The 21,746-nt window shown below is 40.7% G+C and overlaps 1 protein-coding gene across 2 annotated transcripts in view; it reads left to right on the forward strand.

The window, feature by feature from the left end:
* AMPH (amphiphysin) overlaps positions 1-21,746 on the forward strand; it is a 210,384-nt gene that overhangs the window by 137,446 nt on the left and 51,192 nt on the right. For both annotated transcript variants that reach the window (XM_043463553.1, XM_043463552.1), the window contains exons 6-11: positions 676-783; positions 3,704-3,789; positions 7,403-7,478; positions 8,122-8,204; positions 10,886-11,024; positions 12,567-12,695. In XM_043463553.1, coding sequence (XP_043319488.1) covers positions 676-783; positions 3,704-3,789; positions 7,403-7,478; positions 8,122-8,204; positions 10,886-11,024; positions 12,567-12,695 — 621 coding nt within the window. The remainder of the gene's footprint in view (positions 1-675; positions 784-3,703; positions 3,790-7,402; positions 7,479-8,121; positions 8,205-10,885; positions 11,025-12,566; positions 12,696-21,746) is intronic.

The following is a 21,746-nucleotide window of genomic DNA, read 5'->3' on the forward strand; positions in this document are numbered from 1 at the left end:
AAAGGGTTTCTTAGGATTTATAGAACTGCTCTTAGTGTGAGTGCTATTAGAATTAAAAAAGCAAATCCTTATACAGTCTTTGACTCTCTTTAAAATGGAACATTTAAAGGTTTAGAATAAAGACTAATAGAGAGTATAGGTTTATGTGCTTTCCTCCACCAATGCTGGAATTTCTCTGGTCTTTGACTGTAAATTCTGCCTTCAGCTCTTAATTATTGTCCTAATTATTATCAGAAGGGAGGTATTTACCTAGTGGTAGTCACACAAATCCCTAGTGGTAAGGAATCTGCCTGTCAATGCAGAAGATGCAAGAGACTCGGTTTCTATCCCTGGTTGAGGAAGATCCCCTGGAGTAGGAAATGGCAACCCACTCCAGTATTCTTGCCTGGAAAAGTCCATGGACAGAGGAGCCTGGCAGGCTACAGTCCTTGAGATCACAAAGAAACAGACATGACTGAATGCGCACGTGCACACACACACACACACACACACACACACACACACATTCACACAAAGGATCAAAGACAGTAGTTTGATTTCTAGCGATCATTTGTCTACTGAAATTCTGGTTCACTTCGATCTCCAGCTACTCTGTACAAGGAAAGTGTTTTGGCAGTTAAGAAGAGAATCTGTGACCGTGTCTTTCTCTTCATGCTTGTGTTTCTCTGTTGGCAGAATCGTATCGCCAAGCGCAGCCGGAAGCTGGTGGACTACGACAGTGCCCGCCATCATCTGGAAGCTTTGCAGAGTTCCAAGAGGAAGGATGAGAGTCGCATCTCTAAGGTAGGGACCAGTTCCACTGTTGTCACCACTCTGTATTCTGTGACCTGTAGCAACTTTGCTTTTGAGATGAAATCTCTCTTTTCTCATGGAGATTGGAATCAGGACGAAATTTAAAAATTGAAATAGGGGTCTTGTGGTCTGCTGTCTATAATTTTGTAAGTTACACTAAGGGTTTTCAGGTCCTTGGTAGAATTCACTTGGGTGGCACTGACTCACACATTTTCATCATCATAAATGTTTACCCCTAACAGTACTGCCTGATCATATAAAGTAATGTGTCCTTACACTCTTTATGTCACCGTGGTCCATGTGTGTGCATGCTAAGTCACTCAGTTGTGTCCAAATTTTTGAAACACTTTTTGAGACACTGTAGCCCGCCAGGCTTCTCTGTCCATGGGATTCTTCAGGCAACAATGCTGGAGTGGGTTACCACGTCCTTCTCCAGGGGATCTTCCCGACCCAGGGATCAAACCCACGTCTCTATGTCTCCTACATTGGCAGGTTGGTTCTTGACCACTAGTGTCACCTGGGAAATGTGCTGTGGTCCATACTTGATGCCAAAATGAAAATTCAACTAGGAAATCAAGTGTGAAATTCTCAGACGTAACTTGTGCTTGAGAGTACAGATGTGTGCTACAATTGCTTGACATTCATTTTCTTTTTTTTTATGATAGTATTTTTACTTTTTTTTCATTATTTTTATTAGTTGGAGGCTAATTACTTTACAATATTGTAGTGATTTTTGCCATACATTGACATGAATCAGCCATGGATTTACATGTGTTCCCCATCCCAGTCCCCCCTCCCGCCTCCCTCCCCACCCCATCCCTCTGGGTCTTCCCAGTGCACCAGCCCTGAGCACTTGTCTCATGCATCCAACCTGGGCTGGTGATCTGTTTCACCCTTGATAGTATACTTGTTTCAACCGTTGCAACAAAAAGAATAAAATACTTAGGAGTATATCTACCTAAAGAAACGAAAGACCTATATATAGAAAACTATAAAACACTGATGAAAGAAATCAAAGAGGACACAAATAGATGGAGAAACATACCGTGTTCATGGATTGGAAGAATCAATATTGTCAAAATGGCTATTCTACCCAAAGCAATCTATAGATTCAATGCAATCCCTATCAAGCTACCAACGGTATTTTTCACAGAACTAGACCAAAGAATTTCACAATTTGTATGGAAATACAAAAAACCTCGAATAGCCAAAGTAATCTTGAGAAAGAAGAATGGAACTGGAGGAATCAACCTGCCTGACTTCAGACTCTACTACAAAGCCACAGGCATCAAGACAGTATGGTACTGGCACAAAGACAGAAATATAGATCAATGGAACAGAATAGAAAGCCCAGAGATAAATCCACGAATCTATGGACACCTTATCTTCGACAAAGGAGGCAAGGATATGCAATGGAAAAAAGACAACCTCTTTAACAAGTGGTGCTGGGAAAACTGGTCAACCACTTGTAAAAGAATGAAACTAGAACACTTTCTAATGCCATACACAAAAATAAACTCAAAATGGATTAAAGATCTAAATGTAAGACCAGAAACTATAAAACTCCTAGAGGAGATCATAGGCAAAACACTCTCCAACATAAATCACAGCAGGATCCTCTATGACCCACCTCCCAGAATATTGGAAATAAGAGCAAAAATAAACAAATGGGACCTAATTAAACTTAAAAGCTTTTGCACAACAAAGGAAACTATAAGCAAGGTGAAAAGACAGCCCTCAGAATGGAGAATGGGAGAAAATAACATCAAACGAAGCAACAGACAAAGGATTAATCTCATTTTCTTTTAAAGAACCCATCTCCAGAGCTTTCTCCATGTATGTCTCCGGTCACTGACAGCTCATTGGAGACACCTACTAACTTCTCTTTTAGCTTCCAGTCTTGTCTGGACACATCTTCCCACACACAGCTTCCTGGATCACCTTTCTACTGCACGTACCCAGATAGAATTTCTCCAGTGCTTAAGTCTTTTAATGGCTCCCATTGCCTGTCAAAAAGTTCTAAATTCCTTAGCATGGCCTATGCAACCTTCACAGCTGGTTTCTGACTCACCTGTCCATTTTGTCAGCTTTCAAGTCTACTTTCCCCTGCTTTCCTTCCTCCACACAAACATCCTAATCTGGAGCTTCTATGACTTACACACCAGCTCCTAAGCAGTCACTATAAGAGCTGAGTTTCACATTAGGCCCCTGAGAAGCAAGGCACTGTGTTCAACACTTTATTTACATCCGCTTTCCTTAATACTCACAACACCTGTGAGGTGGACATTGCTATGTTCATTTATGGATCTTAGGTGTAAAAAGGTGGTAAAGAAAGTCCACATGGTTAGTGAGTGAGAATCCCAACCCAGGCAACTCCACCTTTATGTGTTGTCCACCATTCCCCACCACTTCATTAGCAAACAGTTGCTCACTCTTCAAGATTCAATATCAAGTTAAAATATCACCCTTTCCATGGAACCTTCTCTAATTCTTGCACTGTCTTTCTTAATGGCATGCTCCATAATAGCTTATAAGCCCTCTCTTGTAGTGTATTTACTTAGACTTCCCACTAGACAGGGAATTTCTTGGGAAGTATCCTGGCCCAGTATCCCAAGCAGAGCATGTAACAGTGTATGTGACAGGCAGTTAGTGCAATTTTGTAGAATGCAACGAATCTGCCAGAGACTGCAAGAGCAACCATTGTAATCAATCACATTTTCCATTTTCAATAAGATTTAACATTTCACTTTTATTGAAAATGATCATGTGAATTTTAACCAGATTTCTCTCCTTTCCAAAATATTCCAGGATGACATAAAGCTATTTCTATTTTATATTAAATGTTGTGGTGTCTAGAAGTGTGATATGTATGTGATGTTTTCAGTGTAAACATGTTATGTGTCATTTCTAGGCAGAAGAGGAATTTCAGAAAGCACAGAAAGTGTTTGAAGAGTTTAACGTTGACTTACAAGAAGAGTTACCATCATTGTGGTCAAGGTAAAGATGGTTCTGTATATGTTATAAGTTCAGGAATAGGGAATATTACTTGTCTTATTTCCTGTGATGCTTTGGCACTCACTGTCCAGTAGAAGTGTTCGATAATCTGTAATTTATGATATGGTAGCTTCTTACCACATGTGGTTGACCTTGAACACTTGGAATATATCTAGTATGACCTGGGAACTGAATTTTAAATTTATGTTGTTTTGTTTCAATTCATTTAAATTTAAATAACCCAATTTGGTTAGCTACCACATTGACAGCACTGTTTTAGACTTTTATTTCTCAAGTAGAGATACAAATCTCAATTAGAGGCATTAGGAGAACTATCTTTAACCTTGAAATTTAAAAGAGAAACTTTTAACCCTTGGAAGAATTTTTTTTTATTTCAAGGGGTCATCTAGTCTCTGTCTTTTATGTGAAACCTCTACCATCAGCTCTCACCTGTTAATCTGAGCTTCATTCTTATTTTATACATGAAATATTCTTCTTTTTTATGGGTACTCTGCATTTCTCATTCCATTAACTTCAGTTTTCCCATTTAGTAGTAGAATCAAGAAGTTGCTGGATGAAGTGGGGTCTTATGTCTCAGTTTTCATCAGCACACCCATGCTACCACCCTGAATAAACAGGATTGTGTTTGTCATGCAACATTGCTTTAAGTAAAATTCTAAATCTTGGTTAGGATGTGGAGGACAGGGAACCCTCCTACACTATTGGTGACATTGTAAATTGATGCAGTCACTATGGAAAACAGTATGGAGGTCCCTCAAAAAATTAAAAATAGATTTACTATATGATCCAGCAGTCCCATTCCTAGGAATATACCTGGACAGAACTATAATTCAAAAAGATACATGCACCCCTATGTTCATAGCTGCACTATTCACAATGGCTAAGACATGGAAGCAACTTGAATGTCCATCAACTGAGGAATGGGTAAAGATATGGTTCGTGTGTACAATGGAATACTGCTCAGCCGTAAAAGAACAAAGTAATGCAATTTGCAGCAACATAGGTGCACCTAGAGATTATCATGCTAAGTGAAGTAAGTGAGAAAGACAAATACCAGATGATATCAAATGTAGAATCTAAAGTATGGCACAAATGAATATATGTGTAAAACAGACACAGACTCATAGGCAGAGCATGCTTCTTCCATTGAAGGGGGCTCAGGGGGAAGCAGTGACCAGCTCACTGGGGTGAGACAGGCTTCCCTCAGGGCAGAGGGGAGAGTGTCCTGGCCTGCATTCTGGGACTGCAGTAGGCTCAGCTGTTAAGCCTTTCCATGGTTTCCAAGAACAAAGAAACCTCTTAATGAAGAAATTAAGTTCGTCTTAACAGCTAACCAGAAGGGCCCTGAGGATGCCTCAGACAAGAACTTTGGGGAAATGGTAATGTCTCAGAGTCCCTTGTTAATGAAGAACTTGTGAAATGAATCCTCCAGATAATATCTTATAGCTGATATTGTCAGAATATCTGACAGCAGATAATATAAAAATTCAGAGCCTGGTGCTCTTTGTGGGTGTATATTTTACTGCTGATGATACCAGTTTTTTTTAAGTCAAGGTTATAGTCAGAATGTGTTCTTCCAGTAGAATGAGTGCCAAATTTGTTCATTCACTAGTTTGTTAATCTGCTTATCCGTTCGCTCATTCAGTCATGGAATATTTACTGCATTGCCTGGTCTGTGCCAACTGCTACTAGGTGCTGAGTCTGTTCCTGTGAACTAGCCAAAGGCAGTCCTGCTTTGGTAGAATCTCTGATTTCATAAATAGGAGAGAATCACTATATGATAAGTGGCATCAAAATTACTGGACATTTTTTTCAAAATTAAATACATCCTTGTTGATTCGATTTCTGAGTTCTCAAAGGAAACAAAATCTTAGAAAATCATAGATGTTTGTCTGGTCATTCTAAATAAGGTGTTTCTTACCAGTACTGTGCCAATTATTTTTCTAAATAATCATTGAAATAAACAAGCTGTGTATCAGGAAGCAATTTAAAGATAGAAGAATGGGGATTCTTGTTTTTGCTAAATGTATTCAAGGTTCAGTGCTTTTAATAGAAAATTCCTTATGAGTAATAAGAATAAAACAAACTCCAAGAAATAAACAAGCAAATTCAAAGGGTCAATAGATAAAGGAACTAAAAAAGATTAACTCAGCTTTCATTAATGGAAGATAATTTAAAAGCAGGTGAGATGCTTACTCTTTCCCAGCATATTTACAGAAGTTTTGTGTCAAGGGTCTAGAAGGTCCCTGCATAGGGAAGCAGGTCAGCAGTGCCCATCAAAGCTGCTCTTCTCTGTGCCTTTCACCCGGCGTTTACAGTCAGGAAGCTTATTCTGAGGAAATAGTAAACTGGACACAGAATTCATTTCAAATATCTTCATTAGGGTTTTGTTTAGTATAGTGAAAAATCAATGCAAATAAAACAATAACCACCAATCAATTTCAGCTGGACTTCCACCATAGCTCAGCAGGTAAAGAATCCACTTGTAATACAGGAAACACAGGAGATGCAGAATCAGTCCCGGAGTCGGGAATATCCCCTGGAAGAGGAAATGACAACCCACTCCCAGTATTCTCCTTAAAAAGTCCCATGGATAGAGGATCCTGGTGGGCTATAGTCCACAGGGTTGCAAAGAGTCAGACATGACTGAATGACTAATCACAACTTCAGTTACCTCCCCCTTCCCCATCTGCACCCACCTTCTATTTAAATTTGATCCTCCTTCATGGCAGCCTGTTTGTCTTCTCAAGTGGATGTTTGCAGCTGGCACAGGGCCCACCCTACCCTCTTCTCTTAGTTCCTTCAGCTGTTTCTGTCTAAAGCTGCTAAATTTTGGTATTTAATCTTGTTGTGGCCTTTTGTATTAATGTGAACAGTCACATGCTGTTTTGAAATCTGCTTCTTTCTCTCTGCAGTATGAATGAAGCATATGTTCATAATAAACTTCTCTGTCTCAAAATCTTTACAAAGTGCATATCTAAAACACAAATTCTTAGGGCAGTGGTTCTAGAAGTGTTATCTCTGAACCAGCAGCATCAGTATCACATAGAGCTTGTTAGAAATTCATTGCAGACCTGAGGTTCCCTGGTGACTCAGATGGTAGAGGTTGTCTGCAGTGCAGGAGACCTGGGTTTGATCGCTGGATTGGGATGATCCCCTGGAGAAGGGAGTGACAACCAACTCCAGTATTCTTGCCAGAAGAATTCCAAGGACAGAGGAGCCTGGCGGCTACAGTCCACGGGGTCACACAGAGTCGAACACAACTGAGCAACTAACACACACACACATCTCAGACCTATTAGATCAGAAACAAATCTCCAAGTGATCTTGATGCACGTTAAAGTGTGAGAAATGTTTCTTTGGGTATAAACCAGATATCAGGAAAGACTGTGTTCGACACCAAAAGATGGTATTTTTGTTCATTAACGGATCAGGAAAGGTTAGACCTACTTTGGGTTAAGTATTTTTATTTAATCTAGTGTTACTCAAAATTATGTAAAGAAAATCTGTTTTTTAATATATGTAATAGCCATTAAAAGCACAGTTTTGCTGATTGGTCTTTCTCTTCTTTCCTCTTTGTATTTCCACATGGTAGACGAGTTGGATTTTATGTCAATACTTTCAAAAATGTCTCCAGCCTAGAAGCCAAGTTTCATAAGGAAATCGCAGTGGTGAGTAATGATGATTATTTTTCCATATGGGATATAAAGTAGATGAACATTTATTCTGGAAGCAAATGCAATGGCACATACTAAGCAAAGAATTGACTCTCTTTCGTGTTTCTTTCAATAGTGTGCTTTGACTCTCAGTAATATTTCTGCATTGTTTTGTAGTGACCACATGTTTCTATAAATCTGGTTCAATTTGTGCTTTCATGAACCCCTGCCTACTTGTTACAATCATACAATTGTTTTTATTTTTTCAGTCAGCTTTTAAAGTTGGATTTTCAAGTCTTTAGGCTGAGGAAAAATTGGTTTCCAAATAGATAGTCAGCATTTGTGTCATTGAGAAATGTTTTCTTAGCTCAACAGGGTGGTTGTATCACTTTGTCTCTAACAGAATCTATGTAAATAATAAATGTGTGTTTTCGCCTCTATATTCTGGTTTATATATATGTTAATTTGTGTTTGTGGCCTTACAGTTTTGACATGAATTTTAAATTGGACCCAATTCAGACATTAAATTATCCTGAGACCATCCATGCTATCATAAGATCCTTAATGTTTCAATAAACAATTCCTTCCTGGGGGCAGTAGCCTGAATTTGCAGCAGAATGACTTACAATTAATAAACAAGTGACATCTGTCTTCCTAGCTTTGCCACAAACTGTATGAAGTGATGACGAAACTGGGCGACCAGCATGCAGACAAGGCCTTCACCATTCAAGGAGCTCCCAGGTAGGCGATGTTCATGAGTGCATTCCTTTAAGGCAAAAATTGTTGAAGTTTCTACACCCTGTACCAGCATCTTTTACTCATCCTACAAAGATCTAAAATCAAGGAATTTTTCCATCCAGAGGGTGATACCAGACTTAGTTCTGTGCTTTTACACTGACTTTTAGCCTTCAGCTGTATCCTCATGAGCTTTTGTCCCTACAGAGTGCTATCTTCCTCTTTTTGCTTTCCAGCAATGATGTCAGTTTCTTGCATACAAATTCTAGTTGTGCCCTTGTTATTTTATTTGGAGAGGAAGAGAATCCCCTAAACCCACAACAATTAGTCTTGTTATTTATTGGGTTGGCCAAAAAGCTCTTTCAGGGTTTTCTATTACCGTATTATGGATTTTTCTGTAATATCATACCTTATGAACTGTTTAGCCTACCCAATATATTGGTGTTGATACCTTTAATGAATCCTTTTTGGGAGAGGCAAGAGGAAGTAAGTGAGACCTCACCATTATCTTCCCTGCTAACTTGACCTTGCAAACACTGCATTGTTTGGGTTTTGTTGGACATTGGTCTGGTTTTATTTTGAGTGTGCCTGTCAGCTGTACCAAAGGCTCAGTGATCTGTAGATGAATAGTCTACAGTGCCAGGGTTTGGATTCATAGCATCTTACTCTTATGATTTGGGAATCCCTTTTGTCCATTCGTCTCAGGCGTTATGTACTCAGGCTCATAAGGCTTGGGTTGGAATTCAGAGGACTCAAATTTTAGTTTTCTGACTCTGCAGTTAATTTGCTCTGCCTTCCTGGAGGAAGTTCAATAACCTTTCTGGATAAAGGGCTCATTTTTAAAATCAATAGGAATAAAAACATGCTATTGAACTAAACAACTTGTAAGGAAATACACAGTGCTGACCTTCTGTGTTTTCGATTTTAGCATCCATCAATGTATACCCGCAGACCCATGCATTTATAAAAACAGTGCTCTTACACAGGCACTGCCTCCATGTATTAGTGTTTGGAACCTCCTGGAAACAGCTAATTTTCACATTTGATGCTATTTGGCCTAGATGTACATGTAGTCCCTACCCTGGCTGCTATACTAAGTGAGCATTAAGTATATTGTCTTAGAACGTTGCCTAAAAGAAGACAGGAAAGGGGCAGAACTATTGTGTCCAAACTGAGAACGAAATGTAATAAGAATATCACAATGACTTTTGGGTGATTTAGGAAGGAGGTACACGGGGAAGGCGGCTCCCTTATACAGAGATGAAGGGACAATGGATACATGTATATGCATTGCATATACTGCATCGCAGTTCACCTGAAACTACCACGTTATTATCTGCTATGAAAGTGAAAGTCGCTCAGTCGTGTCCGACTCTTTGTGACCCCATGAACTATTCAGTCCATGGAATTCTCCAGGCCAGAATACTGGAGTGGGTAGCCTTTCCCTTCTCCAGGGGATTTTCCCAACCCAGGGATCGAACACAGGTCTCACACATTGCAGGCAGATTCTTTACCAGCTGAGCCACAAGGGAAGCCCATTATCTGCTATACCCCAACACAAAATAAAAAGTTTAAGATTTTGGCGGGGAGAAAGGTATCTGGAAATTTCGATGCTGCTGAATCAGATACAATGAAGAGAAAATGGGGCCACAACCACTTAACAAATGTTCTTCATTTTTTTCAACATTCCTCCGCAGAACGAGGTGGTGAGTGAGCTCAGTGGGGCCTCCATTAGGCATAGACTGGTGGCCGTGCTTCCCAGGGGAGACCATGATTGGCAAGGTTCCAATCATGTGTGTGTCCGTGTCCTGTCCACGGGACCCATTCCCTCAGCCCGTTGAATCTGTAGACCCTCCTGCTGTGTACGTGCTCATTTATTTGGGGGTACAGACTTGTTCCCTCAATCTGTAGAGTTTAGAAATTCTTAGAGAGTAGGATGTGTCCCCAGTGGTGGATTAACCATTGCATTTGGGCTGATCACGAGCATCTGGCCTGGGGCCAGGAGCGTGGTGGGCTCTCAGTAAACATTACAGATTCTCATCCATCACATAATTCGTTTGCACGTGTCTGAATTGAGTTATTGTGCTCTAAGGTGTAGAAAGAGAGACAACAAATTAATTTCTAAATATTATCAGAAAGCATGCCTACCAAATCTTAATGAACATTGTCCTGGGGATGCCTTTTAATGGTCAATTTATCACTTGATGGGGCAGGGCAGGTTCTGCTATAGATTATGCCATAGCAAGTTTCTCTTATAAATCAAAAGTGAAATTAGTTCAATTAATTCAGCTTATGTTTGGAAGATTCTTGCAGAGCCTATTTGGCTCAGTGGGAAGAATAGGAGTTCAAATTACTAAGGCCTGAATATGGATCCACGAAATTTTCCAGTGATGTTACGGATTTTTTATCCTCTCTGTGCCGCACTTTACTTACCTGTAAAGTGGAGACAGTTATGCTTTGGGTCTTGTGATCAGTGGAGGTAATGTATGAATGGGATCTTGCAGACAGTGGACAATAAAAGGCACCAGTTATTGCATCACCATTACTAATAACCAGGATGAATGGGAAGAGGGAGTAGATAACCAGTAGTTCCTGTCATGCCTGAGGACTTCTGTGAGAAGGAGGGCCCCTGAGAAATAAGGACCGCTCTGTAGAAAGCGCCTTGCTCACCCTCTGTGTTCGTTCAGCGACTCGGGTCCTCTTCGTATTGCAAAGACGCCTTCGCCACCTGAGGAGGCTTCACCCATCCCAAGCCCGACAGCAAGTCCTAATCACACGTTGGCACCTGCATCTCCTGCACCAGTCCGACCTCGGTCACCCTCGCAGGTAGGAAGACGTCACGTGTATGAGGGGGACCGGAAGAACCCAGGCTGAGTTGACCCCACCTGGGATAACCCCATGGGGTGCGGTCATTGACAAGAGTTTTTAGTGTGAGCCTTGGCCATTGGGATCATCACTGAGGAATAAACTTCCCTTTTTTCACTCACATACCCTCTGCTTCAGTGGGTTGAGACATCTCTTTCCACGATCTCAACTTCCTGAGGCTTGCATGATCTCTCTTCTCAGCATCCTGCACTTGTAAGGCTCTGTTGAATCCTACCTTCTCCACGTGGCCTCCTTCCTGTTAGTCTTTAGGTCACACCTGGAGCAAGAACGGCCATGATTTATTTCAGTTCGCATTTGATTTTTTGGATCACCCGTGGTATATTGTGCACCCACTCAGCAAAAGTGATGGAACAAGTGATTGAAAGAAACAGAAAGGGCCAAGCAAAGGCAAATGTAGAGAAAAACAGCCACCTTATTGTTCCTTCTTTTGGAGAAAAGGAAATTCCTGTGGGGAAACTTGAAGTGTCTAATCCAGCTCAGGCTTTCTTGTGTGTGGTTGAAACTAAAGATCGTTGCGAAAAGATGTGAATAATGGATAGAGCTCTACAGTGCTTATTTGTTGTTTATTCGCGAAGTCATGTCTGATTCTTTTGCGACCCCATGGGCTGTAGCCAGCCAGCCTCCTCTGTCCATGGGATTTCCCAGACAAGCATACAGGAGTGGGTTGCCACTCCCTTCTCCGGGGGATCTTCCCGACCCAGGGATCAAACCTGAGTCTCCTGCATAGGAGACTGAATCTTTGCTTTGCTTTATTGGCAGGCAGATTCTTTACTGCTGAGTCACCTTTCCAAAATACTGGAGTGCTGAGTGAGGTGTATAATGTCCATGGTGGTCTCACTGACTCTAGTGAAATCTTGCTAGATTTTAGTTCTAGAATTCTAATGTGCTGCTGAAGGGAGAAATCGTTTGCAGTTAACTTTGGAGAAGGTATGGCAATAGTTTGGGCTTCCCAGGTGGCACTAGTGGTAAAGAACCTGCCTGCCAATATAGGAGATATAAGAGACGTGGGTTCAATCCCTGGGTCGGGAAGATCTGCTGGAGGAGGGCATGGCAACCTACTCCAGTATTCTTGCCTGGAGAATCCCCATAGACAGAGGAGGCTGGCTGGCTACAGTCCATAGGGTCAGACAGTGGAATGTGACTGAAGCGACTTAACCCGCATGCACGTATGGCCTTATTTTAACTTGAGAGGCACAGGTACGTGGCCCCGCAGTGCTGTGATATAGCACTTGTGTTAAGATGGATGGAGTCTCATGGCCTGAATTTTCCGTTGGACCATTACTTGTCACACCATAGCTACAGGACCCATCCAACCAGGCATTCTTTGCCTGAATCAGGTGGGCTGATTTCTCAGTGCAGGCCAAAATTTGAATCAGGGATCAATCTCATCCCCTGGCTCTGTTCCCAAGACATTTCTTCATGTCTCCCGTGCCATCTTCCGCTGAATTAAACCCCTGTTTGTTTGTGTGTGATGTTTCTTAGACAAGGAAAGGGCCTCCTGTCCCGCCTCTTCCTAAAGTCACACCAACGAAGGAGCTACAGCAGGAGAACATCATCAGTTTCTTCGAGGACAACTTTGTTCCTGAAATCAGTGTGACCACACCTTCCCAGGTGAGCATCTGGATCAGAGCTGGGATGTCCATGGACACTCCATGGCAGAGGGACTCTCAGGGCTCAGCCCTGGAGAAGGTGGCAGATGTAAGAGCCAATGGTAAAATTTAGTTGTTATTCAGGTTTGCTTTAATTACCTGATATGTCTGAAGGGTTCTCAAGTGAGAGATGTACAGTATTTGAAAAGACTCCTTCTTTCCATTGTTAAGAGCTGTGCATCATTACTATAGAAAGTTGGGAAAATACTAAAAAGTGTAACGAGAAGAATTTTAATAGGCCCTTAAATCTTAGCACTCTGACATGGCCACTGGTGAATTTAGGTTTGTGTGCTGTGTGTGTTTAGTTGCTCAGTCATGTCTGACTCTTTGCAACTCCATGGAATGTAACCTGCCAGGCTCCGTTGTCCATAGGATCCTCCAGGTAAGAATACTGGAGTGGGTTGCTATGCCCCACTCTAGGGGATCTTCCCAACCCAGGGATCGAACCCAGGTCTCCCTCACTGCAGGTGGATTCTTTACCATTTGAGCCACCAGAGGTTTATTTTCTTTTAATTTTTTCTAAGTATATATCAAATTTTGCAGCACAAAATTCAGATTGTATTGTTGTATATTCCTGACTTTTCTGTTTAATCTTATTGAGCATTTTTTTCATATCATAATATTGTCTTTTCCAAAAAAATCAAAGTTTGACCAGAGTATTTTATCAGATGAATGTAACCAACCTCTGATGGTGGTCACACTTCCACTTTTTTGTTACTTTATCAGCACCTTGGTGATATCAATATATATTAATACAGAAGTGTTAAGTGTTAGTTGCTCAGCTGTGTCCGACTCTACAACCCCATGGACTGTAGTCCACCAGGCTCCTCTGTCCATAGAATTCTCCAGGCAAGAATACTGGAGTGGGGTGCCATTTCTTTCTCCAGGGGATCTTCCTGACCTAGGGATCAAACCCAGGTCTCCTGCATCGCAGGCAAATTCTTTACTCTCCGAGCCACCGGGGGAGCCCTGGTGTATATTAACACATGTTTGCACCTTTAATTATTTTTTTCATATTGCTCCTTAGTAAAGAATAGGAAAATGAAATTCAAAGAGGTGAATATTAAGTCTTTTGACCTTTAGTAGGAGTAAATGGATCCATTTACATGACTTGGTAAAGAGAACCACCTGTGTTCCCCCTGGTTTCAAAGACACCTGGGTGTGTGTACCCATTTATAGCGACCCTCGATGTTATACCTACACCTGTCCCAGCTTGGTTTTCCTTTGCCTCAAGGATAATCTTGACTTAGCTGCTCCTCATGCCATCAAAGCCCTCTCTTTGTTAAGAGTGAATGTCCCCAGAGATCATGCCAATATCATTTCCTCCTGGTATTCTCACAGTCAGAAATAATTTTAATATTTTGCAAGGGGTGCAAACATAACATTGTAATTCCTGAATACATAAATAACCGCTCTATGTCCAACATCCCAATTACAATTGCATCCTATCAATAATAACAGAAATCATGTAGTAAAAACAGGGGGTTCAGAAAATAAAAACTTAAAAGTAGTGCAGTGGGACGCCATAATTTCTCATCTCTCTCTAGAGGGTGTTTATGGATCAGTGCAATGCCATTTGCTATTGTTTTCCTTCTCCTGTTGTTTGTAGGAGATTTGAATTTGGTAAGCTAATTAGGGCTTGAAATGTGATTTAGTAGCTCCTTTGAGGAAAGGGAATTGCATGTTTATCAGTGCATGGACCAGTAATTTCTGTGGATACACAGATGCCACCAGGGATAGTGGTCTTAGAGCCAAATAATCTTACCCGGCATCCACCGTGGCCCTGGCACCAAACTGGAGAAGTTTTCTCATCCAAGTTGTTCTGTGCCTTTGCACTTCTAACAGCTCATTCTGTTTTCAGCTTCATCAGTTTTAAAGTGAGAGTGTTTTAGAGTGATAAGACCCTTACTAAAGTTGCTTTCAACTTGACCCCTCAAGAGCATCCTCTCAGTTCCATCTCCAATAAAGAATATGGTCACCCAGAAGCTGTGTGTGCTTAGCTGAGGACATCTCCATGTAGCAGCCAAGGTCACTGAAGTAGAGAAAATGTGACAAGTAGTCTAGTTCTGAAGTAAAGACGGGGTTCAAAGATGTTCTTTTTTTGAATAGTGTTTTTTATTTGCAGTTTGCTGGGTCACATAAGGGTCCTTCACAGTGGCGGGGAGGGAAGAATCAAAGCACTTTTAAAAAGTACAGATGCCAGAAGAGGTGCCTAAGTCCTTCTAAGAGGGTTAACTTTGGCTGGTGTCATTGAGTGAGGGAGATTGATGAGCAAAATCAAGAGTTAGGGGAGAGGGTGAGAAGGCACTTGTCAAACCTGAAATGTCTCTAGCTGTGGCCGCTGCAATGACACAATCAGCAGATGGCCCCGTCCTTGCCCCAGCTTGGCTAGCCTGTGTTCAGGCTCCCGGGCTGTTGGAGTGGAAAGGGAAGGCATCTCCCCACTAGCACCATTTCTAGCTTACTGGCTGGGTCAAGTCCACCAGTGTGCCAGGGGACTTTGAAGGAAGTAACCCCCAGAGACATTATGGGGGTGCCTTTGGGGGCATTTATCTTGATATATGTTTTCTTTTAATCTGGGGAGGAGGCAGAAAAGGGTTTCTATCTTTTTTTCTGGGTCTGAGTGGCACCACTGCTGTAGCAGGTGAACCCCAGTGTATTTGATGGGGTCAGATGATGGAAATGAGTCGAAGCATTTCCATCGACTCAGTGGCTGTGAGTCTCACGTCACCATGTTAAGAGCAAGGGTAAGGCAAGGATTTATGTTTCAGTCTGCTTGCTCCCTTATTGAAGGATATAATCTAGCTTTATTTAATTTTATTTATTTTTTCTTTATAGAAGAATATTTGATTTACAGTGTTGTATTAGTTTCTGGTGTACAACAAAGTGATTCGTGTGTGTGTGTGTGTGTGTGTGTGTGTGTGCGCTAGTCACTTAGTTGTGTCCAACTCTATGCGACCCCAAGGACCTTAGCCCGCCAGGCTCCTCCATCCATGGGATTTCCCAGGCAAGACTACTGGAGTGGGTTACTGTTTCCTTTATATATATATGTATATATTTAAAGGAATATATATATTCCTTTCAATCTTCCTTTTAAAAATGTTTACCAAAAATCCACTTCCTTAGAGTATCTGGTGCGGGGAGAATGAGAGATTACTTGAGAAACTGATTTAAAGAAAGGAAACAGGGATTTTGTCGCAGAAGTTCTCAGAGCCTGAACTTTTTTGCTTTTTCATTGTGGAAAAGCAAAAGGAGATGCAGCCCTCCCAGCTTCCCATGACCAAGGGGATCTCAGGGGAGTAGATGGAAAATGCTGTTTTCAAAGAATAATGCAGGTGTGCACATACGCACACACACCCACACAAAGGATCTCTTGTTTTACTTAAGTCACTGGGAGTTAAAAGTAGGGAGGGATGGGAATATATATGTAATATATATTCCTTCATGTATATATTATATATATTTATATATGTTTTATTTTAATATTTTTAAATGTTTAATGAGTCATTTTAGATTTAACAAATAGGTTTGCATCCTCAGTTTGCTATTTTTATCATTTGCTTATTGGGGAAGAAAAGGATTTATATGACTCCCACCCAGAAGTTCAAGATGTGATGAATGAAACATCCCTTGTCTCTAATGGATGTATTTCATACACCCTGCTTCATCACAGCAATAATTCTCTCTTCAGTGTGTCCTGGGGTTGGAAACAGAAATACGTCAGGTCTACAGAGCCCTCTAATGGCCTAAACCTTAACTGTAGCATGTGGACTCTGGAAATACGTATATTTCCCAGAATCTTCTCTGGAAATAGCCATAACTATGGACAGGGACTTGCCTGCCTGTCTAGACCACAAGGCTGATTTTGTTTTTCTGGTTCTGTGTTTACAGAAGTGGACCTGCCATAGGACATACCCATCCCTCCCTATTTTTAACTCCCAGCGACTTAAATAAAACAAGAGATCCTTTATGTGTGTGTGTGTGTGTGTGTGTGTGTAGGTGCACACCTGCATTATTCTTTGAAAACAACATTTTCCATCTAGTCCCCTGAGATCCCCTTGGTCATGAGAGGCTGGGAGGGCTGCATCTCCTTTTGATTTTTCATAATGAAAAAGCAAAAAAGTTCAGGCTCTGAGAACTTCTGCGACAAAATCCCTGTTTCCTTTCTTTAAATCAGAGTTTCTCAAGTAATCTCTCATTCTCCCCCACCAGATACTCTAAGGAAGTGGATTTTTAGTAAACATTTTTAAAAGGAAGATTGAAGAGGTCCCTGGAAACCAAATTGTGGCAAAAAAATTAAGATTTTAACAGGAGACCAAGACCAAAATAACACAATCATGTATATACATGTACATATGTGTGTGTAAACATATATGTGTATATAAGCACACACACTTATATATGTATGTGTATATATATAGATATATATGTGCTTCCCTGGTGGCTCAGTCATATAAGAATCCATCTGCAATGCAGGAGACCCAGGTTCTATCCCTGTGTTGGGAAGATCCCCTGGAGAAGGACATAGCAACCCACTCCAGTATTCTTGCTGGAGAATCCCCATGGACAGAGGAGCCTTGCAGGCTACAGTTCATGGGGTCACAAAGAGTCAGACACGACTGAGCAGCTAAGCACAGCACAGCACATATATATGTATATACATGATTGTGTTTTTTGGTCTTGATCTCCTATTAAAATCTTCCTGCTTTTTATACAGGTGGTCAGGGGGCTCTCCATATAAACAATCTGAGTCACATGACATGAGCATATCGGCAGCATCCTAGTGGCCAGTCTCATGGGATCCCCTGAGTGAAATGATGTGCTGGCCAGCAGGAACAGTCTGCTCACCAGCCACCTTCTTGGAAGCAGGACTGGCCACCAAGTTTCAAGACAGCCTGGTGGTTTATGAGTCCCAGATTCCTGGGGCGTTTGGTGGACCCTCCCTGTGGAGTTAGGGTGGGACAGTGCTCCAAAGAGGAGAGATGGGGGCCATGCCCACGCAGATCCTAGTCCAGGGGTGTTCTGCTCGGAGTGCATGCTGCTCCCCATCACCAGTGTGTGCATGCGTACTCAGTCACTTCAGTTGTGTCCATCTCTTTGTGACCCTATGGACTGTAGCCCAGCAGGCTCCTCTGTCCACGGGATTCCACAGGCAAGAATACTGGAATGGGTTGCCATGCCCTCCTCCAGGAGATCTTCCCGACCCAAGGATAGAACCCAAGTCTCCTGCATCTCCTGCATTGCAGGTGGATTCTTTACCACTGAGCCACGGGGAAGCCCCACCCCCCACATACACAACCAGAGTATGACCTAAAACATTTCAAGGAAGGTGCTCAGAAGTGCAGGGACCTCTTGAGCGGCAGGGCTAGGGGAGCAGGGTTCCTTCTTGCTTATTTTCCTGTCAATTGGCAGTGAGGAAGAAAAGATGGCTTGTTTGAGGATTTTTTTTTCATAACAGATACCCCAACTATTTGCCCTAAATCTATTCTCAGCGTATTTTCTCTCTTTGATATAGCTTTCCCATTTACAAATCCAGAAGGATTATCTTTTGAACTTTCCAGCTTATTCCTCCAAGCCCTCTTGTCACCCTGCTGTGCTAAAAAGCAAGACATCAGCGCAGCCTTTAAATTGAGTGACTGTTGGGATCAAGTAAGCGCTATTTATTTACTTTGCTACCCTTAGCTCTCTGTTCTCCAACCTTAGGCTGTATCTTACGTTTTAAGTTCATGAAATCTTCCTATCTTGCCTAGTAAATCAAATCGAAATAAATTTTTCAGCTTGCAAAATAGGTTCACAACATGGCCCTTTTTCACCTGTTCTGATGGGGCCAGCCTGAAATTATTTACACGTGCACCACTCACTTCCTGGGTATCTGTAATCTGCCTTAAATACCATGCTGGCTATTCTGTCCAATATAGCAGATTTCTGGACCAGCTGCTTCTTCTTTCAGCTGATATTTATTTTAAAGTAAACACGTTAACATTCTTTGAGGACAAGGAATTAATAAGATGGAAATTGGAGGAAAAAATTAGTGCCTTTCAATGCCAGAGTCAGTCAGTATGGGTTGAAATTTATTTCTTTACATATGGCGGTGCAGTAGTTGAAAAATCTAGCTTTATTCTACTTAATTGCCTTTGTACCTTAATGAGTTGTCCATCTGTGTATGGTTCTGTTTCTGGACTCTGTGGTTTTCCTTTGATCCTTTTACCTACCTTTGTGCAGGACCACCCTATCTGTCTGTCTCTTTATGTTGTCTTGAAACCAAAGTGTAAAGGTTAGTCCTTCAACTTTGTTATTCTTTTTCAGAATTGTTGTGGCTATTCTAGGTTCTTTGAATTTCCATATGAATTTTACAGTCACTTTGTAAGTTTCGACAAACTTCCAGGACATTGGATTTGATTTCTAGGGCTGTTGTCATAAAACACCACAAATTGGGTGGCTTAAAACAACAAGCATTTATTCTCTTGCAGTTGTGAGGCTAGAAGTCCAAGATCGAAGTGTCAGCAGAGCCATATTCCCTCTAAAGGCACTGGGGGAGGGTTCTTAAATGCCTCTCTAATTTCTGGTGGTTGCTGGAAATCCTTGGTGTTCTTTGGTGTGTAGACCCATCATCCCACTCTCTGTCTGTCGTCACACTGCATTTTCCCCGTGTGTCTGTGTATCCAAAATTTCCTCCTCTTATGAAGATGCCAGTCATTGAATTAAGGCCCATCCTGATCCATTGTGACCTTATATTAATTTCATCACATCTGCAAAGACCCTATTGCCAAATAAGGTCGCATTCAGAGGTTCCTGATGGATGTGAATTTTACAGGGGACTAAGAGGCCCCGTATTCAACCCAGTACAAATGATTGGTTATTGCATTGATTCTATGGATCAATTTGGGGAGCACTGACATCTTAATATTCATTGGAAGGACTGATGCTGAAGCTCCAGTACTTTGGCCACCTGATGCAAAGAGCCAACTCATTAGAAAAGACCCTGATGCTGGGAAAGATTGAGGGCAGGAGGAGAAGGGGGTGACAGAGGATGAGATGGTTGGATAGCATCACAAACTCAATGGACATGAATTTGAGCAAGCTCCACGAACTCGTGAAGGACAGGGGAGCCTGCCGTGCTATAGTTCATGGGTTTGCAGAGAGCTGGACATGACTTAAGGAGTGACCAACAACAGCAACATCTAAATAATATTGAATTGTCTGACCTGTAAATACAGTATATGTGTCTATCTATATATATCTTTTTATGAAGATCTCTATTTTTGCCATGATTTGTTATGTTTAGTGTACAGGCATTTCACATCATTTGTTGTGTTTATCCCTAAGTATTTCATGCTTTTAGTGCCACTGTAAATAGTATTTGAAAATGTTCAGTTTCTGGGTTTTTATACTGTTAAATATAAATATAACTGATTTTTATGTGTTGACGCTAACATGCAAAGTGTTGCTTGCAATCTTGTTAAACTCAGTATTAGAGCCTTAGCCTTTTTGTAGAGTTCATTGGATTTTCTATATAGGCGATCATATCTTCTGTGAATAAAGATAGTATCAGTTCTTCCTTCATAATCTGAATGCTGTTTAATGTGAATTAGGTCAAATTGGGTCATAGTGTTGCCTATATCTTCTATAACCTTATTTATTTTCTGTTTGTTCTACTATTGAAAGTGGACTATTGAAAGTTCCTCTGCAAAATCATGCATTTTTTAATTTCATTTTGTTGTTTTCTTGACTCTTGCTTCATAAATTTTGAAACTATAATTGAATGCACAAATGGTTAGGAATTGGCTTCTTTTTATTTCAGGAAATGATCTTCTTTATTCCTGATTATACTCTTTGATTTGAAATCTACTTTGTTTGTTGTTAAATGTAACTATTCCAGCTTTCTTTTTGTTAGGTTAGTGTGTTTATCTTTTTCTCTCCTTTTACTTTTAATCTATTTGTGTGTACATATTTGAAGTTAGTTTCCTGTAGACAGTATCCAGTTGTCTTGATTCTTTAAATTCAGTCTGACAGTCTCTGTCTTTCATTATATTATTTAGAGCATTTTCATTCAAGGTGATTGTTCATATGGTGAAGTAAAATCCAGCACCTTGATCATTTTTTGTCCTGTTTTAGCCCTTCTGCTTCACTTATCTGCCTTATTTTGAATTAACTTATCATTTCTATTATTCTCATTTCTTTTGTTTGTTAGCTATACTTAACTATTTTGTTATTTTAGTGGTTGCTTTGGGACATAAATAAGTTGTAACAGTCTACCTTCAAATAGTAGTATACTATTTAGGGTATAGTATAAAAACCTCACAATAGTATATTTGTATTTCTTCCTTTCTGATTTTTGTGCTATTTTGTCATTGAGTTTACTTTTTAATGTGAAGTAATTTCACATTACTTTGTTATTATTTTTGTTTAAGCAATCAATTACTTTTTAAGAAGATTTAAATAATAGCCAAAACCTACGTACTCCTATTCCTGATCCTCTTCATTTCTTTATGTGGATCTGTATTTCTATCTGGTATCATTTCTTCTGCCTAAAAAATGTTCCTTCATGCTAATTCTAATGCAGATCTGATGGTGATAAATTCTTTCTGTTTTTGCATGCCTGAAAAAACTCTTCATCTCATTTTTGTGTTTTAAAAATATTTTCAAGAGGCACAAAATTCTAGCTTCTTCCTCTTAGTACTTCAAAAATATTGATTCACTATCTTTTTGCTTTCATTATTTCTGATGATAAATCTACTATTGCTTTTATGTCATTCCTTGTAAGTGACATTGCTTTTTTTTCTGGCCACTTTTAAGAATTTCTCTTTAACACTAGTGTTGAGAAATTAGTTATGATGGGCTCAGATGTACTCCATGTGTCTCTCATCCTCTTTGGCTGGCGGCTGCACAAAGCTTGTACTTTTCATGAATGGCAGGAATCTGAAAAAAGCAAGTCAACCGTTCAAGCACATTTCTATCCTTTGCTTGCATTATGTTCACTAACATCCCTTGGCCAAAGCATGACACATGGTCA

The sequence above is a fragment of the Cervus canadensis genome, chromosome 3 (genome assembly GCF_019320065.1).
Source record: "Cervus canadensis isolate Bull #8, Minnesota chromosome 3, ASM1932006v1, whole genome shotgun sequence".
NCBI lineage: Eukaryota > Metazoa > Chordata > Mammalia > Artiodactyla > Cervidae > Cervus > Cervus canadensis.